The sequence below is a fragment of the Lathamus discolor genome, chromosome 12, assembly GCF_037157495.1.
Source record: "Lathamus discolor isolate bLatDis1 chromosome 12, bLatDis1.hap1, whole genome shotgun sequence".
NCBI lineage: Eukaryota > Metazoa > Chordata > Aves > Psittaciformes > Psittacidae > Lathamus > Lathamus discolor.
Window position 1 is genome coordinate 13,697,091 of NC_088895.1, and position 26,432 is coordinate 13,723,522.

Below are 26,432 nucleotides of genomic sequence, written 5' to 3' on the forward strand. Positions count from 1 at the left end.
GGAGTGCTCTGGTGCGGATGAGGATGTGGGGATGCTGAGTCTGGCAGGGCAGGGTGGGGATGCTGAGCCTGGCCACAGCGGGGATGGGGATGCAGGGATGGGGACACAGGGATGGGGACACTGAGCCAGGGTGGGGATGCAGGGATGGGGACACTGAGCCAGGATTGGGATGCAGGGTTGGGGATACAGGGATGGGGATGCATCCCCTACCAGGATGGGGTAGGGATGGGTGTAAGGGGACACTGAGCCAGGATGGGGATGCAGGGCTGGGGATACAGGGATGGGGATGCATCCCCTACCAGGATGGGGTAGGGATGGGTGTAAGGGGACACTGAGCCAGGATGGGGATGCAGGGCTGGGGATACAGGGATGGGGATGCATCCCCTACCAGGATGGGGTAGGGATGGGTATATGGGGACACTGAGCCTGGCAGCACAGGGACAGTCCTGGGTGATTTCTCCTCCCTTGGGTGGCTCCCCCAGCACCAGGCACAAGGAAAGGATCAGGTTGGTGGCTCAAGGGGTGACCAACACAGCAGGGACCTGGGAGCAAATCCAAGCCCCATAACCCCCAGGCAAGGCAGAGGGACCTTTGGTGGCCACTTTGGCTTCACTCTCCCCATCCCTCCCAGCCAGAGTCACAGCCAGGCAGGGACAGCCCCGGCCAGCACCTCGCTATGAGGCTGAGAGCCTGTGAGCACCGCTTGCTCATGGGGACGAGCAGCGCACGGAGCCACCGATGAGCAGGGACAGCACCGGAGGCGTCCCCTCGCCCCGCGCAGGCGACCGCAGCGCAGGAACACGTTACACCGCGACCCCCCAGCCCCATCCCGTCCTCCCCCCCCCCATTTCCGCCCTGCACCTCCACCCTTTCCGCTCCCACACAGCGGCACGAAGCCGAGCCCCACGCTGGGTCCCCAGGGCCGTGGGTCTGGTCCCTGCATGGGGGGGATGTGGGTTTCACTTCTGCTCCCTGGGGCTGCTGCCGGGGGAGGAGGATGGAGAAGTGGGATTCCAGCAGGGATGCGGGCAGGATGGGGGCTGTTCCCACCAGGAATAGACCATCGAGTCCAGGTAACGCTTTAATGGGGTCGGCCCCAAAGGCTGGGCTCACCCTGAGGACAGCAGCTCCCCGCCACGCTGGTCCATGTTCAAACACAAACACAAGGGGATGGGGATCCCCTGTCCATGGCTCCACGCGTGTGGCAGCACCAGGATGGGTACCACAGTGCAGACGCAGCTGAGGATGCTCTGGGATGCAGGACCCGGTCCCGCGGCTCAGGATGCTCTGGGATGCAGGAACCGGTCCCTCAGCTCAGGATGCTCTGGGATGCAGGAACCGGTCCCGCGGCTCAGGATGCTCTGGGATGCAGGACCCGGTCCCGCAGCTCGGGATGCTCTGGGATGCAGGACCCGGTCCCGCGGCTCAGGCGTGCTCGGGCAGGAAGCTGCTCAGAGTCAGGTTGTCCCCATCGGCCTCGGGCCCCCCATCGAGCAGCATCCTCGGGGGCCGGACCAGGGCTGGCCGGGGGCCGTTGGTGGCTCCGTCGCCGTCGGGCATCAGCGAGGGGATGCAGAGCATCTCGGTGTGGCTGAGCCGGCGCCGCGCCGTGCGCGCCCGGCGCCACAGCAGCGCCCCGAGCACCGCCGTGCACACCATGAAGGTGGCGGCCACCAGCGCCAGCAGCAGGATGCTCAGCAGGCACTTGCCCATCACCCCGCTGGGGTCCCAGGGCACCGGCTCCGCCGTCCCCCGCGGCTGCGAGTCCCAACGGGTCGGCACAGGCCGGGCTCCGGCTCCCTTGTACCCGGTGGTGGTGGCGGCACCGGGGGCTGGGGGTGTCGCTGAGCGTGGCCCCGTGGAGGAGCTGCCGTTTGTGCCGGTGGGCACCGTCCCCTCCTCGCTGGGGGACACGAGGCGGACGGGGATGGTGGTGATGCCCTTCTCGGGTGCCGCCTGTGTGCCCGGCTCTGCCGGCAGCAGCGAGTCGGGCTCAGAGGACTCGGTCTCATCCAAGGGATCGGCTGTGGTTGGCACCACCAGTGCCCGGTGCAGGCTGACGCTGGTGCTGGGTGCTGCTGGTGGTGCAGAGCTCAGCAATGGGTCGGGTTTGGGGGTATCGGTCTCATCCAGGGGATCGGCTGCGGTTGGCGCTGCTGGTGCCTGGTGCAGGCTGGTGTTGGTGCTGGGTGCTGCTGGTGGTGGTGCGGAGCTCAGCAATGGGCCAGGCTCAGGGGAATTGGTCTCATCCAAGGGATCGGCTGTGGTTGGCATCACCAGTGCCCGGTGCAGGCTGGCGCTGGTGCTGGGTGCTGCTGGTGCTGGTGCAGAGCCCATAAGTGGGTTGGGCTCAAGGGAATCGGTCTCGTTGGTGCTGGGCATCGCGGTGGCACCGCGGCCATGCCCCGGTGTGGGGGCACTGAGCTGCTTCCCGACATCGTCCCTCTTCCCACGGGCGAGCAGTGGGGCCTCATCCTGCACCCCCCAGACCCATTGCACACCCTGGTGCTGAGGTGCGGCCCCGCGTGCCCGCAGGGTGCTCAGCACCAGCAGCACCAGCACGGCCGAGCCCGGCTCCATGGGACCTGTGGGGAAAGAGATGGGGAGGTGAAACCGGGTCCTGCTCCGGCGGGAGGATGCTGAGCAGGGCTCAGGCTGGAAATGGCCTCAAGGAGGGATTGCCCTTGAGCAAAGCATCCTCCTCCCCTCCTGGAGAGGGGACCGGGGGTCTGGGGGGGCCGGATGAACCCCAGCCTCTTCCTGCTCCTCCTGCAGGGCTCAGCCCCGGCCCCGTGCTCGCTAAGCCTTGAGAAGGAAGTTGAGTGTCTGGAAATGGGAAACGAGCCGCGATGGAGGCGCCTGCTGCGGGATGGGGCAGTTGCAGGATGACGCCCGTGGAGAAATGAAACCACGGGGGGGTAACACAGGTTCTGGGGGGGCTCCATTGCCCCTTCCACCGGCTGGGCTGGTGCTGGGTTCTGAGGATGAGGCCACCATGGACCTCCACCACGGACGGAGGAGCAGCAAACCCACCCCAACCCCAAACCCCCCCTTATATCATCAGTCACCAACACCCCCCCTGACAGCAACATCCCTGCGGTCCTGCACCATCCGCATCCAAACACGGATCAACGTTCCCCTGGCACCGAGCATCCCTGTTAGGCTCCCGCATCCCAAAACACCCTCCCCGCCCCGCAAACCCCACTGACCAGCACTGCACGGAGCACGGCACCCCTGGGACCCACACATACCCCAAGGGGCACCCTGAGCTCCTCCGCACCCGCAGCAGCCCCAACCCAGCACCTCCCCATTGGCGCTCACCTCTGCCGGGGGCCGCGGTGGGACCTGGAGCTGCGGCTCCAGTGGGTATCACCAGCACCGGAGCGGGTCCGGCCCCAGGCTGGGCGATGCCGAGAGCCGAGGGGCACCGCGGGCACCTCTGCCTGTGCAGGGAGGGGAAGGGGAGGGAAGGGAAGGGGAGGCAGCACGGAAGAGCTGCTGTGGTTTCAGAGCCCTGCGTGGGGAGGACGTCACTGGGGAGCGGGGCCACAAGGCCCAGGCCATGTGCAGGGGCCAAGGGGCCCTCTCAGCCCCCAAGGGCTGGGCAGGGCGGTGGGGATGGGGCTGCACCCCAAAAGGGGTGTTTCACCCCTGCCGCGTGTCCCGGTGCCCAGTGGGAGCTCCACGGGTGGCTCAGCCCCAACGGTGGCTTTGGTTGAGCTGGGTGCCGAAAGCAGAAGTGATGTAAACCTGGTGGCAAGGGCTGGCGGCCACCCCGGGCATGGTGTGGGCATGGCCATGGTGGGGGACAGGTCGTGGCGCACCAAGAGGTGACAGAGAGGGACCCCAACGCTAGGAAACAGCCTCCACATTGAGAGGAGGAGGAGGTTGAGGACCTGGCTCAACGCCTTTGTGCCAGGGCCCTTCCTCCAAGCGCCGGTGATGCTGAGGAGCTCTCGGGGGGTGGTTGCGGCTGTGTCAGGGGCACGTTGTGCTGCACCGCCTGGAACAGCCGCCCTGACCGCAGGCACCGGGGCTGCGCCTGCAGGAAGGATGCTGCAAGAGCACATCCGCTGCTGCGGGGCCATAAACAACGCATGGCCCCCGCCTCCCCCGGCAGGACCATGGGCTCGGCTCACCCCATCCCTGCAGGAAAGCCCCCGGCCAAGGGGGTGGAACACACCTGGAAAATAGGGATCAGGTCTGGGACAGGGCAGAGGGGTGAGCAGCCCTGGGATGGGTGCAGGGTGTGCATGGGTGGCCAGGGAGCATCTCATCTACAGCATCCCTGCTCCATCCCTGGGCAGCTGTGGAACACTGGGTGAAAGAAACACTGCAGCCCCAGGGTAAGGCTCCAACCTGGATGGGGACTGAGTGATTCCATCCCCAGCTGGGGCTCTCATTGCTGCTGCAGCACTTCCTGTGCCCTTGAAGCAGGTTTCAGCTGGGGAAGAGCAGAAGGCCCGCCCCAGCCCGTGCTGGTCCTTCCAGAGATCACATCACCCCCGTCTTGGCCAAGACCCCCTCAACATCCATGGCATCAAGTCCATACCCAGCCAACCTCTCGGGTTCACTCATAGGGAAAGCAGCAGCAGCTCCGGGTGTGACCACAGGGATGGGCCCTGGATCCCCCGGGACACAGCGGATGAGCAGTGGGGCCCCAGGGGATGGTCCCTGCTCAGCCACAACCCCACGCAGCCGGGTTTCCACCGCTGCCGTTAAGGGTAGCACCATCATGGGCATGGTTAAACCTACAGTGCGGTGGGTGCAGGACGCAGGGAGGCAAAGAAACAGCAAAGCAGAGGCAGTTTATAATCAATGACCTTTATCTTTTGAAAATGGAAGCAAAGATTTGGACAGATAACTATGGCCGCTCTATAAGAGCGCATCTTTCAGGACTTGGCTGGTTCTCTTCTGGGATATCACGGCTACAAAAAGCTTCAGGCACTGACTCCGGTTGAGCCTGGGTAGGCATCAGGTCCATGAAATAAAACACAAGCTTAGCAACTAAATCCTCTGCCCTCCTCGGACCATCTCCCTCACACCGGCCTCCTGGGGCACTTCCATCCAGCGGCTCCAAGCACTCATCTCCTTCCAATTCAAAACCCCAAAGCATCCCCAGGCGCGCAGGCCTGGAGTGCAGGTACACACGGACACAGAGCTCAGCATCGGGGGAGCATCGCGGTTGGGTTTGGCTTCCAAAGGAAGAACTGAAATCAAACTGAAAAATACACCTTAATCTCAGCCATTTACTGCAATACAAAACCAGCACCAAACAGTCAAGTAACCCGGAGCATCTGGATTGGGAATCCAGCATCAGTGGTCATGGATCCTCCTCTCCTGTGCTCACCACTCACAACACAAAACGCACGTGGATGAAGCTTCCATGCAAGCAGAACACATCCTCACCTCCTCACATCCCCCTGCAGCGACGTCACTTGGCCATCCCCATGGTGTGGTTTCACCTCACACACACACACACAAGACATCCCTCCAGAACACAGAAGCCTCAAACTGCAAGCTCTGAACATGCAGACATTGGGGAGAACAGGGAACGTGAAGATTTCTAGCTATCCTAATGGAAAACGAGAATCAAAGCCATCACTTCGGCCTGCAGGAAGGGACATGTTCCTCCTGCTCTGCTGTGGTGGTTCCAAGCACACTCCGTGCATGCAGGTCAGGGATGCAGGGGGCTGCTTCAGGGATCAGCCCCTGGCCAGGACAAGCACTGAGGTTCCTCAGCCAACAGCTCTCGGGGACCCCCCAGTCTTTGTCCACTTTGGGTTGCCAACACTGCCCCAGCACCGCGGGGATGGCAGCACCCATCCAGCCCAGTGTGGCTTCCGGAGCGCATGGATCCCGCTCACACTACAGGGACCTGTCCCCGACCCAGGCAGCTGTCTTAGGCAGAGCTTGAGGCCTCCAAGAGATCCCCATGAGGAGCTCACGAGCCCGGTGTGCTCATGGGGTGTCTCCCCCAAGGATCCCAAAGGACCATGTGAGAAAGCAGCTCTGCAACTGGGATCAAAACCACCCTCCCCAGTCCCTGCTGCTCCACTGACCTGGGAGTGAAGCACCTGGAGCCGGAGGATGCTCATCTGATCTGGGAGCAAATGGTTTCATAGAATCACAGATGGGTTGGAAGGGCCCTTAAAGCTCCTCCAGTCCCAACCCCCTGCCACGGGCAGGGACCCCTTCCACTAGAGCAGGATGCTCTAAAGGCCCTGTGTCCAACCTGGCCTTGAGCACTGCCAGGGATGGATCCCCAGCACAGTGGGGTGCTGAGGCAGGAACGATGGAGAGGAAGAATAAGATTCATAAACAATATAACAGCTGCATCTTGTTTCTGGAGACCCGTTGTGATAAAGTCACTTGGCTGCTGCTAATGCTGCTTCGGAAGCAGAGCCTCAGTTCCTAACATCAGCACTGAGTGAAGGGCCAGGGAATTGCATTCAAAAGCTTCTTAAAGCCAATGAGCATTGGTGGTGCAGGAACAAGTATTTACAGCAACACGTGGCTGGAACAGGCACCACGGAGAACCTGGAGGCCCCCATGGCTCACCTCAAGCTCTGCTCCATGGATAAAGGCAGAAACATCTCCTGCAGGAAAGGAACTTCTGCCTCAAAGTAAAACCCTGCCCCTTCTGCACATGGCTGGAGGAATGCCGAACATGGGGATGTTTTAAAAGGGCAACGTGATGCTAGTTTATAAGTTGAGTAAAAGAAGAGGTGTTCTGGGAGGGAAACACCTCATTCAGACTGACTTTTGAGGTCAGCAGTCAGGCAGTGGTGATGGGGACACGGCAGGGAGGCAGGTCCTGTGGGGTCTCCGCAGCAGCCTTGGCCACACTGCAAAGGAAACGCCTCCGATTGCTCAGAACCTAAGGTTTATACAAAATAGCTTCAGTTTTGTTCTCTGCACAGTCGAAACGCCCAGCGCGCACACACACACGCACACACACACGCACACACACACAGAGGCCGTGCTGTCCCTGGGACTTGGAGACACAAATACTGCAAAAGTGGCAAATCAGAAAAATAAAAAGCAACTTTTTTTTTTTTTTTTTCCTCTTTTTTTTTCTTTTTTTGGCAACTTTAGAAAATGGTTAAGAACAATGTGGCATTGGTCCCTACATCTAGAAAAAAGATCTCTGGGCACAACATCGAGAGTCAGGATGGATTTGTCGTCAAGAACATCTGGGAGGGAGAAAAATAAAACCCCGTCAAAGTAGCACTTATTCTTGTGGCCTTGGTTGACACAGTCACAAAATTCATTAAAACATCAGGAAACAAAGAAAAGATCTTTCACTAAAAAGCTTGGCTTGAAATCATCGCTCTCGTTGACGTGAACTGAGGAGAACAGGAAAGCTCGTACTGGAATGCTGCAGGCTGCTGCTTGCTCAACTGGGAAGTGGAATGTGCCTGGGCTGGCGCCCCGCTCAGTCCGCGATCTTTGCCATCTGCTGCTCCAGCTTGGAAATGCGCTCGTCCTGGTTGGTGATGGTGTCTTTGATGGATTTCAGCTCTTTCAAAATCTCATCCAATTTGGCTTCGTTTTGCTGGAAGACAAGACAAGACAAGAGGTGTGCTTGTGAGGAGAGCGGCTGGAATGGGCTCGTGCAGAGGGGAGTCCCAAAGAAAGGGGCTTCTCCGAACTGGGTCCTCGCACTGCCACAGCTCAGATGCTCAGGGCATGGCCCAGCATTTCCAGTGCCAGCAGAGCAACCTTTGAGGACATACTGGGCCCAGATCTGCTCTTTAACAACCTTTCCAGACCTGCTTGACTGACGGAGGTCACTTCCACATCTCTGTGTATTACTATACCCGTGTTACCCACAGCGCCCACCTACAGACTCGTACAACTCCTTCTGGGCCTGCCCGGTCTGAGGTTCACTGGTCCCACTGCCTGTGCTGGGTCTTACACACAAGAAGAGGTGCACAGAAGCTCTCCCAGGCAGGTGGGTGGCTGGAACAAGAAGCTACGCCTCCCCTTGTGCCACAGTCCCCAGTCATCTTCCACAGCTACACCCTGCCTCGAGCACCACAACTCAAGCATCACCTCAACTCCAGGTTACCCTCTGGCACCCAAATCCCAGGGTATTTAACGCCTGAGCTTTGTTAAAACTGGTTGTGAGGATACAGCACCCCGGTATTCATGTCTCATGTCCTGAGAAGCTCGTGGACTTTACTCACAGTGTTTGAGGCATCAGCTGCTTTCTTTGGAGCATTTATGAGATCACTTTTCTTGTTTGCGGCAGGCTTGTTGTCCAGTATGTTCTTCTTGACCACCTTCAGATCCCTGTTCTTGCCTGGAATGTACCCATGCTTCAAGGAGATGAGGAGGGGATCGGCATTCTTCCCCTCAAACCACTCCTCTGCTTCCAGAGCTGCCTCTGGACCGGCTGTATCAGGGTACAGGTCATCCTGGAAGAGGTCCGACTGCAAGCCAGAAGAGATGAATTGGTCAAGTGCTTTGGGGCTGGAAGGCATGAGCTGGCTTCAAACACATAAGCGGGAGGCAGTGCTCACCTTTCGAGGAACCGTCATGATGATGGGCTCACATTTCCTCTCGTGAAGCTTGAAGAACCTTTCAAATCAGAAGAGAAGGTGTGACTTAGATGTGAGGACAGCAAATGCTGTGCAAAGGTGGCCTCGGTTGTGTCACTCACATGCAACAGTGTAAAGGGAGACAGAGGAGATCAGAAATGAGCAACCCTAAGGAGTCACAGCGCTAGGACCTGCAGGGTCCTGCAAGGGCTGGAGAAAACCACCTATGACTGGTACCAGTGACTTCAGAGAGTCACACTCTGGCCAGGAGGGATGTCAGCACCAGTGATTCACAGGTATGCACTAGTCAGCCTTCTGCTCACTGCTTGCCGCCCTGCTTTGGGCCAGTGCCACAAACTCCAACATCCTCAGCATGGCCACCAGGGACTGCTGCTGCAATATTCACCTGTTTCAGACAAGCACAGACTCTGCTCCCTTCTCAGGGCTTCCTACTTGCATTAATAATCAAAGGAGCACCAAAAGGCTCCAGAAGCAACATCCAGTATGTTCCCTGGCTTGCACTATCTGGATGCAGAAGCAGGAATTCCCGTTTCTGAATGGCTGAACTTGTAATGGAGTGGCTTGCTAAGATACCACCCCTCATCCCGACAGGCTCTCTCCTTACCTGGCAATCTCACACTTGTTCACATCAAGGCCCCTCTTTGGCATGAACCCCATGCCCCTCTGCGGCTCTTTGCTGCTGAAGGTGTTGAGGTAGTGAACATAGGGGGATTCATCCGTGATCTCAAAGTAGCGAATGCTGCTGTCACCCTGCAAGAAACACAAGAGGGATCACTGCAGAGGCCAGAGGGGCCAGTGCTCCCCAGGCCCACAGCCCACTCCCTGCCAGGCCAGGCAGCCATCACTGTCATCCAACAGCCTTTCCTTCCAGGAGCACTAACACAGACCAATGTACAGTTTACAGCTCTATTTATCCAGGCTAAAACTTCCATTGCTTACCAGGAGAATATCACAGAATCCCAGGCTATGGGATTCTGCAACAGGCATGGACCCCTTCCACTGGAGCAGCTTGCTCCAAGCCCCTGTGTCCAACCTGGCCTTGAGCACTGCCAGGGATGGGGCAGCCACAGCTTCTCTGGGCACCCTGTGCCAGCGCCTCAGCACCCTCACAGGGAAGAGCTTCTGCCTAAGAGCTCAGCTCAGTCTCCCCTTGGGCAGGTTAAAGCCATTCCCCTTGGCCTGTCCCTACAGGCCCTTGTCCAAAGCCCCTCTCCAGCTTTCCTGTCAGCCCCTTTTATGTAGTGGAAGACCACTGTAAGGTCTCCCCTGAACCCTGAGCCTTTTATTCTCCAGGCTGAACAAGACCAAAATATGTCTCTTCTCAGGCTACTCAGAGCAATTCCTGTCAGAATGTGCACTGCTGTGTTCTGCCATCCATGGGCATAAAGGTGGGTCTACACCAACAAGAGGTGTTTTGCTGACAGTATCTGACTTGTTGCATTAAGAGCAGCTTTACCTAAGTAAATCCATCTCAAAGAAACATCCAGCTACAGACCAGCCCTTCACAGGCTCTCTGATGGTTCTGCACAGTGAGGATCAGACTGATTTCAGAGCAGCCTGATACATCTGCAGCCCTGACCATTGCTGCAGTACTCATGTTTTGGTTCTAGCTTGGGGAACATCTCACAGGCATCAATCATTAACAGGAGTTTCCCTCTAAAGACACCAAGCAATGCCAAAAGCTTCTTTTTACCTTGCCACACAAGTAGATGATGTTGGTATCTGGATCGTAGAATGGCAGCAGGACCCCGTTGCTGGTGTCCATCTCATGAAGGGCTATTGGCTCCTCCATGTTTTTCTGCAAACAAAAAATGCCACAGATGTCAATGAAGAACAGAAAAGCTGATGTTAACACAGGATCAGAGAATCATAGCATCACAGAATGGTAACAGTTCTTTGTAGCTTGTGAACACGCAGCGGTGTCTTCTCCACACTGAAGGATCTGTGTGTTACACCAGCTGTAAAAGTTCACAAAATCCCAAAGGACGTTTTAATCACAAAATGCAATAAAAACAGGCCCCAAGGAAATTCACAAAGTGAAGGACAAGATGTGACATACTCATGTTAGTGAGTGCCTTGTGCCAGACAGGATTGCTGCTGCCTTGCTCTGCACATGGAACACACAGAATGAAGCAGCCTTCACACAGCCACTCTGCTCTCACACCTCCTCAGGCACCTCAAACACGCAGCTTCAGCGCTGCTGCTCTCAGTGAGACAGCAACTGGTACATGAGAACTCATTTCCTTTACTCAGTGCACATCCAGCCTAATACCTTCTGGCACAGGAAGAAGAAGCAGGCAATGGATGGAAGAGGGAGTATGCTCAAATATATGAACTATGAATTTAGTGAGTGACTGCAGGCCTGGGCTAGTAACTCAACAGACATTACAACAGCAAAGGGTAACGGGACAGGAACCTACTGGATTCCAAAGGGCAAGCTGCCGTTCGCTCATGCGGCTGAAGCCAGTTGTGAAGATGTTTCCATCAGCAAGGAAAATGGCTCGCATGGGCCGGGCTCCCTCATGGGTTTTCTCCTTCTCCTGGAAGAGATTGACAGGTTATCAACATTATGTTCATTTACAGCAATGAACAGAAAAGCCCATCCAGTGGTGGCTTCTCTCCTAGCTGCATGGATTCACTGGCAGGACACACTGCTCCTCTGCACAGGATGCTGGCTACACAGAGCAACATCCAACTATCTTTGCCTGATGCTGGGGAGAAGAAATCAATTACTAAGCTACACAAGAAGTGGTCATTCCTGGCTTGTTTCAGCTTTGCCTATCAGACTCCTGCAAGGTGGAAGGCAGACTTCTTTGCAAGCTACAACACATATGCAGGCTGCTAAATCACTGCTTTGCGTATGTAACTTCGGAACTGTAATTATACAAAAGGATTAGAAGTGGAATTACAGTCCTGCAGGTTTTAAAACTGAGCCCTAAAATCCTTGTTCAAACACTAATCCCAGTAAACCCAGACAAATCCTTTGACCATTGCTAGCCCTTCTGTAGTTTTGTCCTCACTTTGACTAAACATGGTGTATAGATACCAGGCAAGCAGGTTCTTTCTGTATATGCTCCTGCTAACTCTCTGCTGGAGTGAAACCCAGCTGCACCTTACCAATTCCCATGCAAACTTACAGCAACAATTTCTTGTTTCCTGGGGTCAATAACTCGAACTTTTTTGTCTTTGGAAGCTGTACAGATGAGGCTGCCGTTGCGATTCCAGCTCACATTGTATATCATATCCACATGCATGTCATCCAAGTTTATGAGGGCTTCACCTGTTCCCACATTCCAGATGATGATTGCATTATCACAACCTAAAATAGAAAGCAACAGCTTAAGTCACAATACTGGTGTAGACAGATAAAAAAAGCCAGCAGCAGGGAACAAGGAATAAACCTGCTGCAGCTCCAAGCCTCGGATACTCTCTTAAACACACTCCATCCACTTTCATGTGCATTGAGCTCCAGGCAGCGCACATCCTCACTCAAACACAGGCTCAGAGCAGGGACCAAGAAGCCAGAGCAGGCAGAAAACTCCTCCCCTGAAAGTGTCAATCACCTTCTCAGACAAAGGCAGTTTAAGCAGGAGTGTTTGGGCACTGCTCCCACAGACGGCCACCACCTCAACCAATGTGCTGCCTGCATGCATGGGGCAGGCAGGAGAGGTCCCTGGCAGAGAAGCTGAAGGGGACAGCAGGAGATGCTGGTGGAGCTGAGGCAGGTCTGTGAAAGCCTGCCCTGGCCACTGCTACTGCAGGAGCTGTGTGCAAGAGCTCTTAGGTCTTGGCTCAACTGCAGGACGACAGAGCAAGAGATGCCCAGAGCAAAGAGGCAATGTTCTTACAACTCTGTAGGTGAGGATACTGGCTGGCAGCCAGTCGCTGCTTTCTCAGGACAGAGAGATTTGTGGTAGAAAGAGTCAAAGCGGCACAGATGTAAAACAGCCAAGTGACAGCAGGAGAAAGAGCAGAACAAAGAGGAAAACCAATGTCAGGCAGCAAAGCTGAGGTCAGCAGCTTCACAAGGACTGCAACCATCAGGAGAGTAGTTTTCTTCAAGAAGGTGAAGAATAAAGCCTAAGACTGAGATGACAGCAAAATAAAGAGCAGGTCTGGAGGACCACGTAAGGGAAGGAAAGCTCAATGTGTGGACTGAGCAATTCCTCCTAACGCTCCAGAGGGGTGAAAACATCTAATAGGGCAAAAGGTAACAATCCTCCTGAACTCCCAAGGGGCATGAAAGACATCCAGAACCTGTCTGTTGTCACCATGAGAACCCTGGAGACTGCAAAGACCAGACAGCCTCCCTTCTCTGTTCCTTGGGAGCAAACCTGGACACACATACCTTGCTGCCTGTGAGTCTGAGCAAGCTACTTAAGAAAAATCACCTCCTTTTATATGTTCTCACACTGAATTTCATTGCATTAACTCCTACAAGGTCTGCAACTCCAAGCACTTTTGGGGAAAGCAGATCAAAACCAAACTGGTGCCTCAAAAAGCATTTCTATCAACAGGAATCACACAGCTCATCAGACAGCCCCGCTGAAAGGACTGGCTTCCTTTATTGGGTGCCAACCTAAAGGTCACGCTATGAAAGCCTCGGATCATGCTAATGGTTAATGACTTCTCCATTTGATTTCCATAACGATGTGACTGTTTTCAGTGGTCCTTGCACAGACCATACCCATCAAGGAGACAATTTGGGAAATGCTGCAAATGAAAGCTTGTGGAAGGAATTCTGGGATACCTTGCAGGGATCAGTGGAAAAGGAGGAAGAATTGGGCCTTTTATAGAAGCATGTGAGAACAGGGGTGAGGAGGGTGTAGATGTGAACATTTATCAGTGGATGAAACTTGCAGATCAAGTGAAGTCTGGAACAATTTTAATACTGTAATTCATGCCTCCAGACAATTTCCTGGTTCTTATCCCTGTGAACTGAAGCTAATATAACTGAAGCCAAGATAAAGAGGGGGCTGTGAGCCACGTGTCCCAGTGTTCCAGGCACTGCTGTTAAGAGTCTTGTGATTCACCATCCCTAAGCAACTCGGAGAGAAGGAAAAAGAGTCAAGAAGCTCTTCCCCAAAATACCCAGTGTGCAAGAAAACCATGAGGGATGAGATGAGATGCCTGTGGATCCCATCAGACACTGTACCTGCGCTGAGCAGCACGTTGCGCGCCGTTGGGTGCCAAGCCACAATGCCGACTCGCTTGGAATGACCTTCTAACACCACCACTGGCTCTGTCAGGGACAGGGTGAGCCCGTTCTCGGGAATCTGCCACACCTGGAAAGGAAAGGAAAACTGGTTAGTCGAGGGTCAACCCCTCTGGAAAGTGCTGTACTCCTTTGCTTCCTGTGCCCCGCACCAGGAGTCCGAGCTGTCACTTCTCCATATTAACAAGAAGGGAGAAGTGGGGAGGGAATTGTTCCCAACCACCAATGAAGCTTCAGCTCATCTGTGTGCAACATCCATCTTATGCCAGCACATACCCACTGGCTACTTACCCTGCAAACACCCCTTATTCCTGTGTCCAGAGATCCGTCCATCTCAGATGCCACCTTACAGGGATTCAAACTGATCTGCCTTGCAGCAGCTCAAACTGCATCTGAACAAGCTGCTGTCTTATCAAATCATGCTTGTCCCTCAGGGGCAACAGTGCATCTACACTGGTGCCTTCTTATTTATTAGTTTCCTTCTGTCTAGAGCCTCCTTTCAGGTGCCATTTAACTGGGGAAGAGCACTTTGGTTCTGGCAAAGGTTAAAGCAGCCCAAGTTAGCATAGAAGAAACTACTTTTGACTGTAGCAAAGTGCCTGTTCACCTCCTGCCTCCTTGGTTACACAACCCTTGTGTTGCAAACCTCTCCAGGAAAGTGCCATCAGGAGGAGGAACAGACCTCCAAGGACTGCAGGCCACTGGAATTCCAGCTGTGGAGTCAGAGCAGGTTTATGCACTGAGGAAGGCAGCTTCTGCAACTGGCCAGCACCAGGGATGGGAGAGACAAAACCCATCACCCCTCGCCCCAGGGCAGGATCAGCCCGACCAGAACTATTCCTGCAATTCAGCACTGGACAATCATCTTTGAACTGAATTTGACCTGCATGTAGTGCATTAAAGAACTGAAGAGAAAACCCACCAGTGAGCAGTTATAGCTACCTATAGGTAGGTGGCAGCATCAGAGCACATTTGCTTCGCCTTCTATTGTTTGCTTTATCTGCAGATAGGGAACAGGGCTGCCAGACCCTGCCCACGATGCCCCCAGCCAAGCTGTCAGAGCCGGCAGATGCGAGCAGAGTGGCTTTCGGAAGCGAGGCAGACAGACATGCACGAGGGTGACATGGATTTCTGTGCTAATCCCGGTTCTTCCCTTCTCACAGGACCGGCTGCTGCTTCAATAAAACCCACCAGGATGCAAAAATTCCCAGCACGTACCAGCTCCCCTCTAAATAACCCTAAAACGATTCCATTTCTCACCAGTGCAGCTCTCAGCACCCTCAGCATCCCAGGAGGAACGCCAGCGACAGGCACACAGCCTCAGCAGAGAATTCCTCTGCAAGGGTACAATTCCCTCTTTCTCTTCCTGCCTGATGAACAGTGCTAGCAAAAAGATGACACAAACCAAGGCTTTTACCCAGCAATCAGGCTTTAACAACTGGGTTGCAGACTGGAGCTGTTCAGCCTGGAGAAGCAGGATGGCATCCTGCTCGCTTGGAATTCAACACCAGCCTTCCCAGTGACTGCAGGCACGGCAGGCTGAGGACTGGGCTGAAACACAACCTGCCTTGGGAACTGCAACAAATCATTTCACCTGCCTGTTAGACGACAAAACTGGGCTGCAAAGCTGTCAGTTCTTACAGAGGCAGCTTTCTTCTTGCCAGTCAGGAAATAACAACCTGACAGCAGCAACAGTTTAAAACGAGTCTGGTGGCAGAACTTTAATGTCAGTCTGCTAAAACTGGTACCCACACTTGATGCTGTAACTGTATGCAGATCTCTCAGATAAACCACCTCCAAACCTCAGTACTGTAAGCACTGATGCAATGCTGCAGAACACAGATATCGCAGAATCAGAGACTGGGTTGGGTTGGAAGGGACCTTAAAGCTCCTCCAGCTCCAACCCCTGCCACGGGCAGGGACCCCTTCCACTGGAGCAGCTTGCTCCAAGCCCCTGTGTCCAACCTGGCCTTGAGCACTGCCAGGGATGGGGCAGCCACAGCTTCTCTGGGCACCCTGTGCCAGCGCCTCAGCACCCTCACAGGGAAGAGCTTCTGCCTAAGAGCTCATCTCAGTCTCCCCTCTGGCAGGTTAAAGCCATTCCCCTAGGCCTGTCTCTACAGGCCTTTTTCCAAAGCCCCTCTCCAGGTATTACCTAAACCAGTAAGAAAGCAGGAAAGAGAACATGAGAGCTGGGAGCTGCCTGCAGAAAAGGCAACACAAGAGAGGCAGGGCTCCGATCTGAGGTACAGGAGGTGCCCAGTAGAGCATTAGGTGACAAGAGAGCAGGGGTAGAAGATGTTCCATATGAGCAGCTCTGGTCTGATCCCTCTACCTGGCAGGCAGATGCTGGGGCAGAGCTGACATGGGGATAGGATACAGGAAAAACACCAAACCCACTTCTTCATTAGGTGAAAAGGCCATAACAGCCGAGACAGACCCACACAGGCTGATGTTACACTGAGGATTAAGCAAGGAGCCAGACATCTGGTTACTCCAGGGTCTTGAGGCACTCTTAAAAATAGCAAGCCTTGATGAACACAGCTTTCTGTGAGAAACGGTGTGAGCAAGTGGCCTGCCCCAACTCAGCCTTGCTCTCTTTGTGGGGAGAGCTTTGAAAACTGAATTTACTCACAAAAAGACCCAGGAGCAGCACTCTTGAGCCACATGGGACCTGCACACAAGTCACACAGGGTCAGAGCAGCTTCCACACCTGCAGCTGCAGCCAACCTTCCTCCCAGCCAAGGGGCAGCCGGAGCAAAGGGACCAGAGATCCCCATTTCTATTCTGTGCTGTCACAGCTGGGAATGATGCTGGGATCCTTCTGTGCAAGTGGAGCTCCATAGCTAAGCAACTTGTGTGCCAGAAAACTCCCGGGCCAAGTTTAAAGGTGAGCCAGCGAGTGCAGGGGTTGGATAGGAGGCAAATTACCAAAGAAAAGGATGTTTTAAAGGCCCCTGGAGGACACACAGATATTTTTCTTTAAGGGAAAGCTGCTGTAGTTCACAGCAGCTGCAGGCCCGTGTAATCCCCTGCAGATTACACCAACTATTGACCTAATAATCCTGCCTGGTATTGCACAAAAAACCCCAAAAGCCAGGAGTGTGAAAGGTCAGGGAAGGCTCCCAAGCGGCCTGGCCCACTCATTCCTGCACGGGGTGGGGGCCTGGCTTCAGCGTGGGATGAAACTGGGTTCAGAGGGCAAACTGAGGAGCATTCCCTTTGGATGCAGAACCTGGCCTGTGAAGGTGAGAACACAGGATGAATACACAAAGGAAACCTTAAAACACCGCGAGATGAACGGGACATCAGCAGCAGTCGGGTTTTGGGGGTTTGTTGTTTTGTTAGCGTGGTTGGTCTGTTTGTGATGGAGGAAGTGAAGTCACGCCACGGTGCTGTGCAGAGGCTGGGGCTCAGAGGAAGAGCGGCAGGGAAAGGTCTTGGACAAACAGCATGTGAGGGAGAAAACGCAGCCAACTTTTTCTGCACTATTTTGTAGCCTTTAAAGAGAACCAAAACCTGTCCCTTCTGGCTCTGCACCAGCCTGCAGAGCAGATTAAGTCAGTCTCCAGAAACAACATCAATCCTATATTCACATTATCTAAGGAAACAAAGGAGGCTTTGCCCTGGGGTTTATCTATATCCCTGCTCTTGTATCGCTGCAGGAAAAGGCACTTTGTGCATCCACTTTCTGTAGCTGTAAGACCTTCGAGCTGGTCCTGGTACCACATCTGAACTGTCTGCTGCCAGGTCAGCGCCCCAGGTCGAGGACAAGAGCAAGGGCTCTGGGTTAAGCTTTAAAACAACTTGCTCAACCAAATGAGCTCTACTCTGGCCAGTACATGCAAACTCTGAGTATCCACCTTGTGATGAAGCCAATTTTCCATATCTGGGAACGGCCCTTCTGATACTATCTAGAAGCCTTTATGGAATCAGACATTTTCCAGCTGAATTAAGAAACCTGCAGTACATTACAGGCATTCAGCAGAATATCAAGCATGACTATTTAAGTAATTCCTTATTTGCTGGCACAAGAAAACAAGTCTTCAAAGAGAACACCAGAAGAGGCCGCAGAAGGTATCTGCATGCCACAGAGTCTTAAAGGAAGTCTGTCTGAGAGCAATTCGGACAGGGGAGGTGGGGACTCTCCATCCTGCTCTATACAGATGAGAGAAATTCAGCAAGAAACCAGTAAATGGGACAGAGGCGGCTGCTGTTCCCAACATCACATCACTTGTCTGATGAGGGCTCTTGTGTTACACTGGACATGAAATGGGCCATGTTCTGGTCTTCTGGTCTGAGAACAAGGCATGAAGAGGAAATACCTGAACACTTGGAGACTACAAGGATTTCATTATCTCTCAAACCACTTCAGGTGAGTTGTATTTGCCAACGCAAGAGGAATCTGTTGGCTTAACATTCCAACTGGCAAGGGCAGGAGAGGAGAGGCCAAAGTGTGTGCCGAGGAACACCTAGGATAAAGGAAGAGCGTTTGCACCCCCACGAGCCTACACTCCAGCAGAGAAAGCAGGTTTTGAAGAGCTCCATTCTACTTGTTCCTCTGCTGGGATCTGACAGTGATGTTCTTACACCCACCAGCACCATGACTTCCACACAGGTGGTCCTGCAAGGCTGGGCTGTCCTAAGCACTGACCCCACTGTCTTTTCTTCTCTGCCTCCAAATGATTTATGAATGCATCAGATGCGACAGCAGAAGTACCACCTGAAACCATCAGATCACACTGATCAAGAGCCTTTCATCAGATTCATCTTGATGCAGCTGCAAACAGTTAAACCTCTGAAGCTGTCCAAGCTACAAAGCTAAGCAGCATTAAAAAAAGATGTCTTGATGTCTTCTTTCCCAGGCCTTTACTCCAGCCCCCAGTCTCATGATCTCAGATAACTGTTCAAGATTTATCTGCAGCTCAGAGGGTATTTCCACCTTCCACAAATCTGAGGTTTTATCAACATGAAAATGCTTCCAGCTTTTGAAAGGGCCAGGTTAAGCTTCCTTGTGCAACAGAGAGTTCAAAGAATGGCTGCAGGGAATCAGGCCTCTTGACCTCAGAGACACTGGTCAGATAGCATCTCAAGGCCAACCTCTCCCTCAGTACATGTCTAGTTGATGCTGCTGAGATCTGTCGTGGCAGAGGGTAAGATCCTAAATCCTCAAGTAACCAAGGCACAGATGGTCTTTAAAAACATAATTTTTTTTCTCTCTTTAAACAGCTGCCACCTCTGCAGAAAGCCCCATGATTTCCTCTACCACATTGCATTTTCTCATTTCACATTGGCTGATGAAGAGTTCAGAGCTGACGAACAGCCACATATCCTTTAGAGTAAGATCAGTTTATTCAGTGACAGGCTGTCCAGGAAGCAGGACTCCAAAACCTTTATTGAAGACTAGCAAAGAAAACAGGATGCTGAATTACCCGTGCCAGGACAGAAAAGCAATTAAGAATGGGAAGGCTCATTAGCTCATCCAGTTTTACTTCCAAATAGTGCAGGCCAGGGTTGGTCTTTGCACACTCTAGCTGTGTACAGCCCAGTTAACAACCGTCCCAAATGCTTTGGGATACATCATTTCCCATCAGAAGTTATGCAATACTTAAGAGGAGATTCAGCTTCAGTCTTCAGACCTCTCTGCTTCCATCGCTACTCTTGGCACTCAGCTTCACTGCATTTTAAACCTCCAGCTAACATGCACCTAAGATCTTCCAAAACCTAAGCTGCACACGCTTGTTCCTTCAAACACAGTGAGGATTCACTTATTTCCCCTTCCCAGCTGCTTGCTCCCTTCCACTCGTGACAGTCACACCACCAGGTACCACATGCTAACACCAGTGTGCCGACTTGCAGTCAGCTACACCACGGGGTCTGCCCACATGCCTGTTGCCTCCAGCGATGGAGGGAGGCTCACCCCCTGCCTCAGCGTGTGCAGATATGCAGCAGCCATAGAGCAGACAACCCCCCGTGACCCCACGGAGCTTGTCTGAGCGGTTTAGGCTCCGATTCTTGCAGACAGTTTGTGTCTACGTTAGGAGCATTTTGTAACTCAACACTGTTGGTTTTTCTACACAGTTCAATCCCTCTGGAGCCTCACAACATACTTCTCATTGCACTTGGATTAGAGACTCATTTTGCCTCCGAGGTGGCAGCTATGGACCTCAGCTTTGCCTGAGCTCCTGTTGATGCTCATGTTTCAGAAACCGTTCCTTCTGGATCCTCGTTTCTGGAGGAACATTCCTGCAACCTTCGAAGCTTAGTTCTAGCCCAGTAGTGACCATGACAATCACAGAAGCTTGTTGTTTTGTTTAATATTAAATATAGTACATTTTGTTAACATGCTTCAGCTTCCAAGACTAAGAGATCACAGGCAAGAGCTGTCCCAGGATAAGCCTCTTGGGATGAATCCCCTCCCAAACATTCTAACGACGAACAGAAGCAAAGGAATTTATCTGACATGATCTATAATAAGATTCCAATATAACGTTCAGCCTACAGCATTTCTAAATATGGCCAAAGATCACTGAAGTTATTTGGCATTATTTCATCTCACAAGGATTTTCTTTCACTTACTCTGCTGTGTTTGCATGCACAGGATTCCACATCCATCCTGGAGCAAGGCCGTCTATTTTCCAGTGGGCTCTGAGGTACAACAGGTCTCAGGCCCAAGGTTGTCAGGTGCAAGAGTTTCATTTCTTATTTACTAGAAAAGCTCTACTTACAACCTACAGATACAGGAAAAACTACAGCATCACCCTTAAATCAAGGGCTGAAGTGATTCTGAAACCTGATGGCCTTGCTTCTCTTCAATCCCCACCTCTTCCCAATGCACAGCACAGCATCCATTAGGATATTTGAGGTAAGGAACCACCTCTCTATTCTGCAAAGCACTACAGATCAAGACACCTCACCACTGATGGCCATTCCTTCTTCTCCTTATTCACAAACATCAGCCAAATCCCCAAGGGAAGGAAAATGGAAGAGCAATTGAAGATAAAGCCAGAAAGATACAGGGCAATTCTGTCACACAAATAGCTATCTCGGCGCTAAAGAAATTCATCTCCTAAGTCTGAGGCTTCACCTTCTCAAACAGTGAGAAGAAAACATCACTTGTGAGTCCAAACTCTGCTGTTACACAGGTAATAAAGTTAACTTTGCTTTTCTACTCCACCTTTAGCTATGTCCTTCAGCCAAGACAGCATCATTTCTTAAGCCAAGATAACACATGCACAATGCCCATGACCACTCTCACATCAGCAAGGATTCTGCCTTCAGCAGCAGAACAGCAGATGTCTTCAGAAACTCAAGTGTCCTTTGCAGCAGCAGTTTGACCACAAAGCAAACCCCACAAGACCAATTCAATATTCTTACCATGACAGTGCAGTCCTCGGAGCCGCTGGCAATGACCTGGTCATTATGAGGACACCAGTCGATGTCCAGCACTGGTCCTGTGTGGCCACACACTGTGGGGTAGGACTTGTCAATTCTGCCTGTCTGGAGGGGAGAAACAAGAAAAAGAGCTGTAATACACAGACAGCACAAACCACATCCCAGAGTGGTGGGAGATGCACCCTAATTGCCCATTAATTCTTTCAGTGTTCAGAACTTAATGAAGCTTTAATCATCTCATGGATCGATAGAGGAAACAAACCATCAATGCTCTTCTGCAGCACCAACCAGCTAGAGACTCCTGATGGAGCAAGAAAAGGGTTCAGGGGTTCAGCACAGGAGGGCTTTGCTGCCCACATCTCAGCATCTGCGCTGACACCATCCCTTTGTCCATCTCCAGTGTTTTGGGAAGTTTTTAGGACACAGTTTTGCAGAGTGGATTCAATACTGCTCACAGACCGCCACAGCCCCCCAGCCCTCATCCCTACCTGCCCCTCTATGGCCAGAGGACCAAGGCGACCAGCATGCTGCCAGCACGAAGCTCATTACACACATAAACTTTGCAAGAGCATGAGCTAGTGAGGTGCTCCCATTAGTGATGCCAACACAGTTGTTGCAAAGACACCAACTCTGCCAACTGCATCTCTGCTTTACTGGTGGAAGCCCTTGATATCCTGAAGCATGTGTCCCCCCCAAACTGCTGATGCACCTAACACCCCAGCTTCCTCGGGGAATAACAATCCCTCCAGCTAATCATTGCTATTTCTCTTGGGCAAGTTGTGTGCCTATGAAAAGCAGTTCCAGAACCTGGGTCCTATTGCAGGGGGTTTTGTTTCCAGGGAATGCTGTGATGGCCTTCTCATGAGTGATGGGAGAAGAGAGACAGAAGGGAGAGGTCTGGGCTGGGGTCGTCTTCTTTCATGTGTAAACATGCAGAAGAATAGGCTAGCATTTCACTTGTGCTATTCCTTGTCAACGTCCCCCAACCTTGGAGGTGACATCTCCTAATATATGCCTCCTCCCCATCTCCGTGAGGAAGGCTGTTCCTATTCAACACTGTCTCATGTACAAAGGACCAGAATAATGCTGGCTACTGGCTGTTGAAGACCACTGACCTGAAGACCTCTACTAGCAACAAAACAAAATACAGAGCCAAAGTTACAGCAACCAAACAACCACCATTTCCTAAATGGCCCAATTTAGGTTTCAAGGCAAGATTGCCTCAGTGATTTAATGCTTTTGGAATCATTCAAAGTGAGAGTGGTGCAAATGAACCAGACATGCCAAAATTAAAGCCTATGTAATCCCTCTTGGATGTCATAACGTGAAATAGGATTTGAAAAATTAATACACCCAACTGCCATGTACAGTCCTTCCATCTTCATTGACTGAATATGAAGAGAGAACCATGCACAGCATATGCTAATGGATGCATTTCAGCAATCACACTACAGGCCAAACACAAATACAGACCTAAACCAAGAGTAAAAATACAACTAATGCTACAAGATGTCAGTGACTACCTACTCCTGGTCTCCGGCAGGGCTCAGTAATCCTCTATGAGGAGTCTATGGTAATTATTTGCAGGCAGCACGAGTGCGTGTCAGTTTAGTTTAGAGTTTTTACAGGAATTTATTACTGCAGGGAGGAAAGGGAAAAAAAACCAACCCATCAATTTGAACAAATTAAAGCCCAAACTTCACCTTTCAGTTCTGATCAGGATGAACCTGAGCAGCACGAGCAGCAGCCAACTGGCTGTGATAGGCAGCTGACCGCAGGGACCAGGCAACCCACCGCCTGCTTTGGATCACCCACAGCTCAAGTTTTCCAGCAGCTATCTTGTACTTCCATTAGCTCACTGAACTGCAGTGCTCCCAGGGCAGCGAGGGAAACGAGGATGCAGGCTCTGTCTGAGCCCATGGCAAGAGGGAGCTCCTGATGCTTGAAAGCAGAAGGTCACGCTGCCTACAAACACAACAGCTCTTCAGGGCTGGCTGACGAAGACAACACAAGGGGACGTGCGCAGCACAGCAGCATAGAATCGCAGCCTGGTTTGGGTTGAAGGGACCTTAAAGCTCATCCAGCTCCAACCACGGGCAGGGACCCCTTCCACTGGAGCAGCTTGCTCCAAGCCCCTGTGTCCAACCTGGCCTTGAGCACTGCCAGGGATGGGGCAGCCACAGCTTCTCTGGGCACCCTGTGCCAGCGCCTCAGCACCCTCATGGGGAAGAGCTTCTGCCTAAGAGCTCATCGCAGCCTCCCCTCGGGCAGGTTCAAGCCATTCCCCTTGTCCAAAGCCCCTCTCCAGGTTTCTTGTAGCCCCTTTAGGTATTGGACTAACCCCTACACTTGGGCATGGCACTACAGCACCAAAGGACCGACATGGCTGCTCTCCAGGGTGCACAAATAACAGTGCTGGAATAGTAAAATGAGAATAAATGAAGGATGTGAATGACAGAAGGGCCAAAACGCTGCTGTGCTGCTGGAAGCTGCAGCTTGGCAGGAGTCTAACCGCTTTCAGAGAACTACTGACTTGTGGTCAGAGACAAAACTGTTTTCACAGGGGAGAGGAAACCACCGTGCTTTCCTGAAGACATAACAAAGAGCAAGAGCTCTCCTCAGCAACACTTGTAAACGTGCTTCAGCTGCTCCACTTTAACAAACCAAACCCCAACACACTTCTATTAGAAAGCGTGACCCTTGCACGGGGCCCATGGCTGGCAAAGCACAACAACCCACAGCATCAACGCCGGGGGCCTGGCCCTGCACACACCTTCCCCCCAGCCACCCAGCGGGGGAGAAAGGAGCAAGTTTTAACTCACATGTGTTAAATCATCACCTCCCTAAGTGAGCTCTGCATGTACCATCCATGCAGGCTTCCTCCTCTCAGCAGTGCTCCCCTCTCTGGAGCAGGGATCCCTATTCCTGGCACTGTGTGGGATTAAGCTGTTCACAGAGGAGCTTTAAAAACTGCATTTGGGGGGCTTTGCCAAAAGGGAAAGACCGGGAAGCCTTTAATTGGGTATTATAAAACATGGCAGCTCATAAAGTTACCGAATGCCATGGTTTTAAATGGAATTCCATTCAAAAGAGACACCTTTGCCACAAGAACACCACCAGATTTGCGGCGTGGCTGCCAAAGAGGTGTGTTTTCATCCTACCTTAATGGTCCCAGGTTTGGGGCTTTATTTATTTATTTTTACAATGTAATCTTTTAATGAGTTCAGGATTTACAATAAACCTCAAGTGCTGATACACAGCTTAAAATTAACTCGGTCCGACTCGAAGAAATTAAATCCTGCTCATAATCCATTGCGACTGCTGTTGGGCAACACATCACAGAACAGCTCCCGAAACTCAGAGGTGGATGTTAGAAGTTAGCCAAAAAGGTGAATGAGGATTAGTAGGAGTACGCTGTGTCTAGAAGCACGCAATACTGAGGTCCTTCAGCAGATAATAAGCCAAGTGAATCCATTTAGCACCTTCCTGCATCCCAGGATCAGAAGAAAATTACAGATGAGAAGGAAATAATCTGTTATTAAATACAAAAGGGCACTGGAAAACTGCTCCTAAAAGTGGTAGTTTTAATCTGTTTTAGGATGGCTTCTCTGCCACAAAAGGGCAACTGGTCACAGGAAACAGCTCATGGATTATAGTAAAAATATCCCAGAGCACAGCTGCTTCCCCAACCCCTGGCTGTGCTCATGAAGACCTCCATTTAAAATAGGGAAGTGGCATCGAGTTGCACAAGCAAAAGCGATTCCCTCACACCCCCCCGACAGTGCAGAAGTTTGAGGAAGGAAATCAGGTCACAACTGCAAGTCTGAAATACAAAGTGGCTGCTGCCTTGTCTCTGCTGGAGAAAATACCCCTTTAACTTAGGTAAATTGTGTCTTTACAACAAACTTCTATTTAACAAGTCCAGCGAAGTGGAGTTTAATGTGCTCTGGCCACTGAGCCTCCCTCCACCTCTGGCTGTAGCAGCTGCTCATGCAGGAGGCAGTTGGGATGTAATGATTCTCTCCTGACCATGGCAAACAGACATTAGTCGCCAGCAAACCAATCAAAGCATCCAAAACTAATAGGGAAGATTAGGAAAAGTGTTGCTCCCAAAAGGTCTACTGTAATGTCATGCAATGAGAGACTTTGAGGCATTCATAACTACATGCCTCTTCCAAATCAGACTGTGCCCTCCAAGAATTCCTCTGCAGTGCTCATGTTCTGGTTTTAGCACCTTGACAGCTGCAGGGCTGTGACATTACAGGCTACAGATGGAAAAAAAAGTCCTTGTTCTGGAGTGCTCAGACCTAAGTGGATGCACAAAGTGGGGGGCGAAAAACAATGTGGTGCCAGGAATCCTGCACAAAGCCAACCCTGCCCGAGCAGGGAGCTATAAAAACCATGGCACTGCGTGGCTCCAGCAGATCAGGCATCACAAAGCACAGTGTGGAGGGTTCCAGGCATGGGGCCAGCCCTGTGGAGCAGGCAGAGATGGTGAAGTTCATCTTGCCCTGGTGGGAGAGGAGCTGCAGCAGCTGGGGGACTCCATGGTGCTTGCGGCTGAATGGAGAATTGAGGAGGCAGGAGCTGTTTTCAACTGCAGGATGCTTCGTACTGGAGAAGGGTATGCTTGCTGCAGAATCCTTCCCAGGGTTAGTCGTGGCAGTCAGCTACTCACATGCTGGCTTTAAATAAGGAAAAAGAACACAAATAACCCTCCAAACCCACCCAAGCTGCGAACTCCCATCGCTCAGAGCTGGGTACACAGCATGGCTCCAGCAGTTCAGCTCCTGCCTGTCCTAGTTTCTAGAGGGAAGCTCTAAACGTGCTTCAGAATTACATTTCAGCCTCAGGTACCTTCTAGCTGAGGAAGCCCTCTGGGCAGAAGATGCAGAGTTTCTGTTGCCCAGAAATTACATTACAATTGATATAGAGTTTCTCTTTTGTTCCACCCCTAAAATACGACTCCAAAAGCAGTTAATTCCCACTAGTAAACCAGGAGCATCACCTTCCCAATTGAAGGAAATCCAAACAGTGACCTCAGGTTTAGGGTTCTGGGATAAAGTGGTAAAACTCAGCTGCAGCTCAGGGAGTGGTGGAAGACAAGGACCCATCCAGAGAAAGCAGAGCTGCTGAGCAGCAGTGCCCAGAAAGGATCCACAGGGAAAACCAGCCTCATGTCACCCCGACACACCCATCTTCAAGATGGAACAGATGACCCAGGACTCCAGCATCAGCCATAGTGAAACAAACTG

At 52.3% G+C, this 26,432-nt stretch overlaps 2 protein-coding genes across 3 annotated transcripts in view; both read right to left on the reverse strand.

Annotated features, from left to right (window-relative positions):
- Positions 1–1,068: 1,068 nt before the first annotated feature.
- SELPLG (selectin P ligand) lies at positions 1,069–3,723 on the reverse strand. The gene is made up of 2 exons (XM_065692964.1): positions 3,322–3,723; positions 1,069–2,585 (listed from the first exon to the last, which is right to left on the reverse strand). The coding sequence occupies exon 2, from the start codon at positions 2,578–2,580 to the stop codon at positions 1,426–1,428; it is 1,155 nt and encodes a 384-aa protein (XP_065549036.1). The 5' UTR covers positions 2,581–2,585; positions 3,322–3,723; the 3' UTR covers positions 1,069–1,425.
- Positions 3,724–7,029: 3,306 nt separating this feature from the next.
- CORO1C (coronin 1C) overlaps positions 7,030–26,432 on the reverse strand; it is a 41,179-nt gene continuing 21,776 nt past the window's right edge. For both annotated transcript variants that reach the window (XM_065693126.1, XM_065693128.1), the window contains exons 3-11: positions 21,160–21,282; positions 13,723–13,852; positions 11,705–11,886; positions 10,988–11,107; positions 10,261–10,365; positions 9,172–9,317; positions 8,529–8,586; positions 8,193–8,438; positions 7,030–7,558 (exon numbers count right to left, since the gene is read on the reverse strand). In XM_065693126.1, the coding sequence (XP_065549198.1) occupies positions 7,439–7,558; positions 8,193–8,438; positions 8,529–8,586; positions 9,172–9,317; positions 10,261–10,365; positions 10,988–11,107; positions 11,705–11,886; positions 13,723–13,852; positions 21,160–21,282 (1,230 nt within the window). In that variant the 3' untranslated portion in view covers positions 7,030–7,438. The remainder of the gene's footprint in view (positions 7,559–8,192; positions 8,439–8,528; positions 8,587–9,171; positions 9,318–10,260; positions 10,366–10,987; positions 11,108–11,704; positions 11,887–13,722; positions 13,853–21,159; positions 21,283–26,432) is intronic.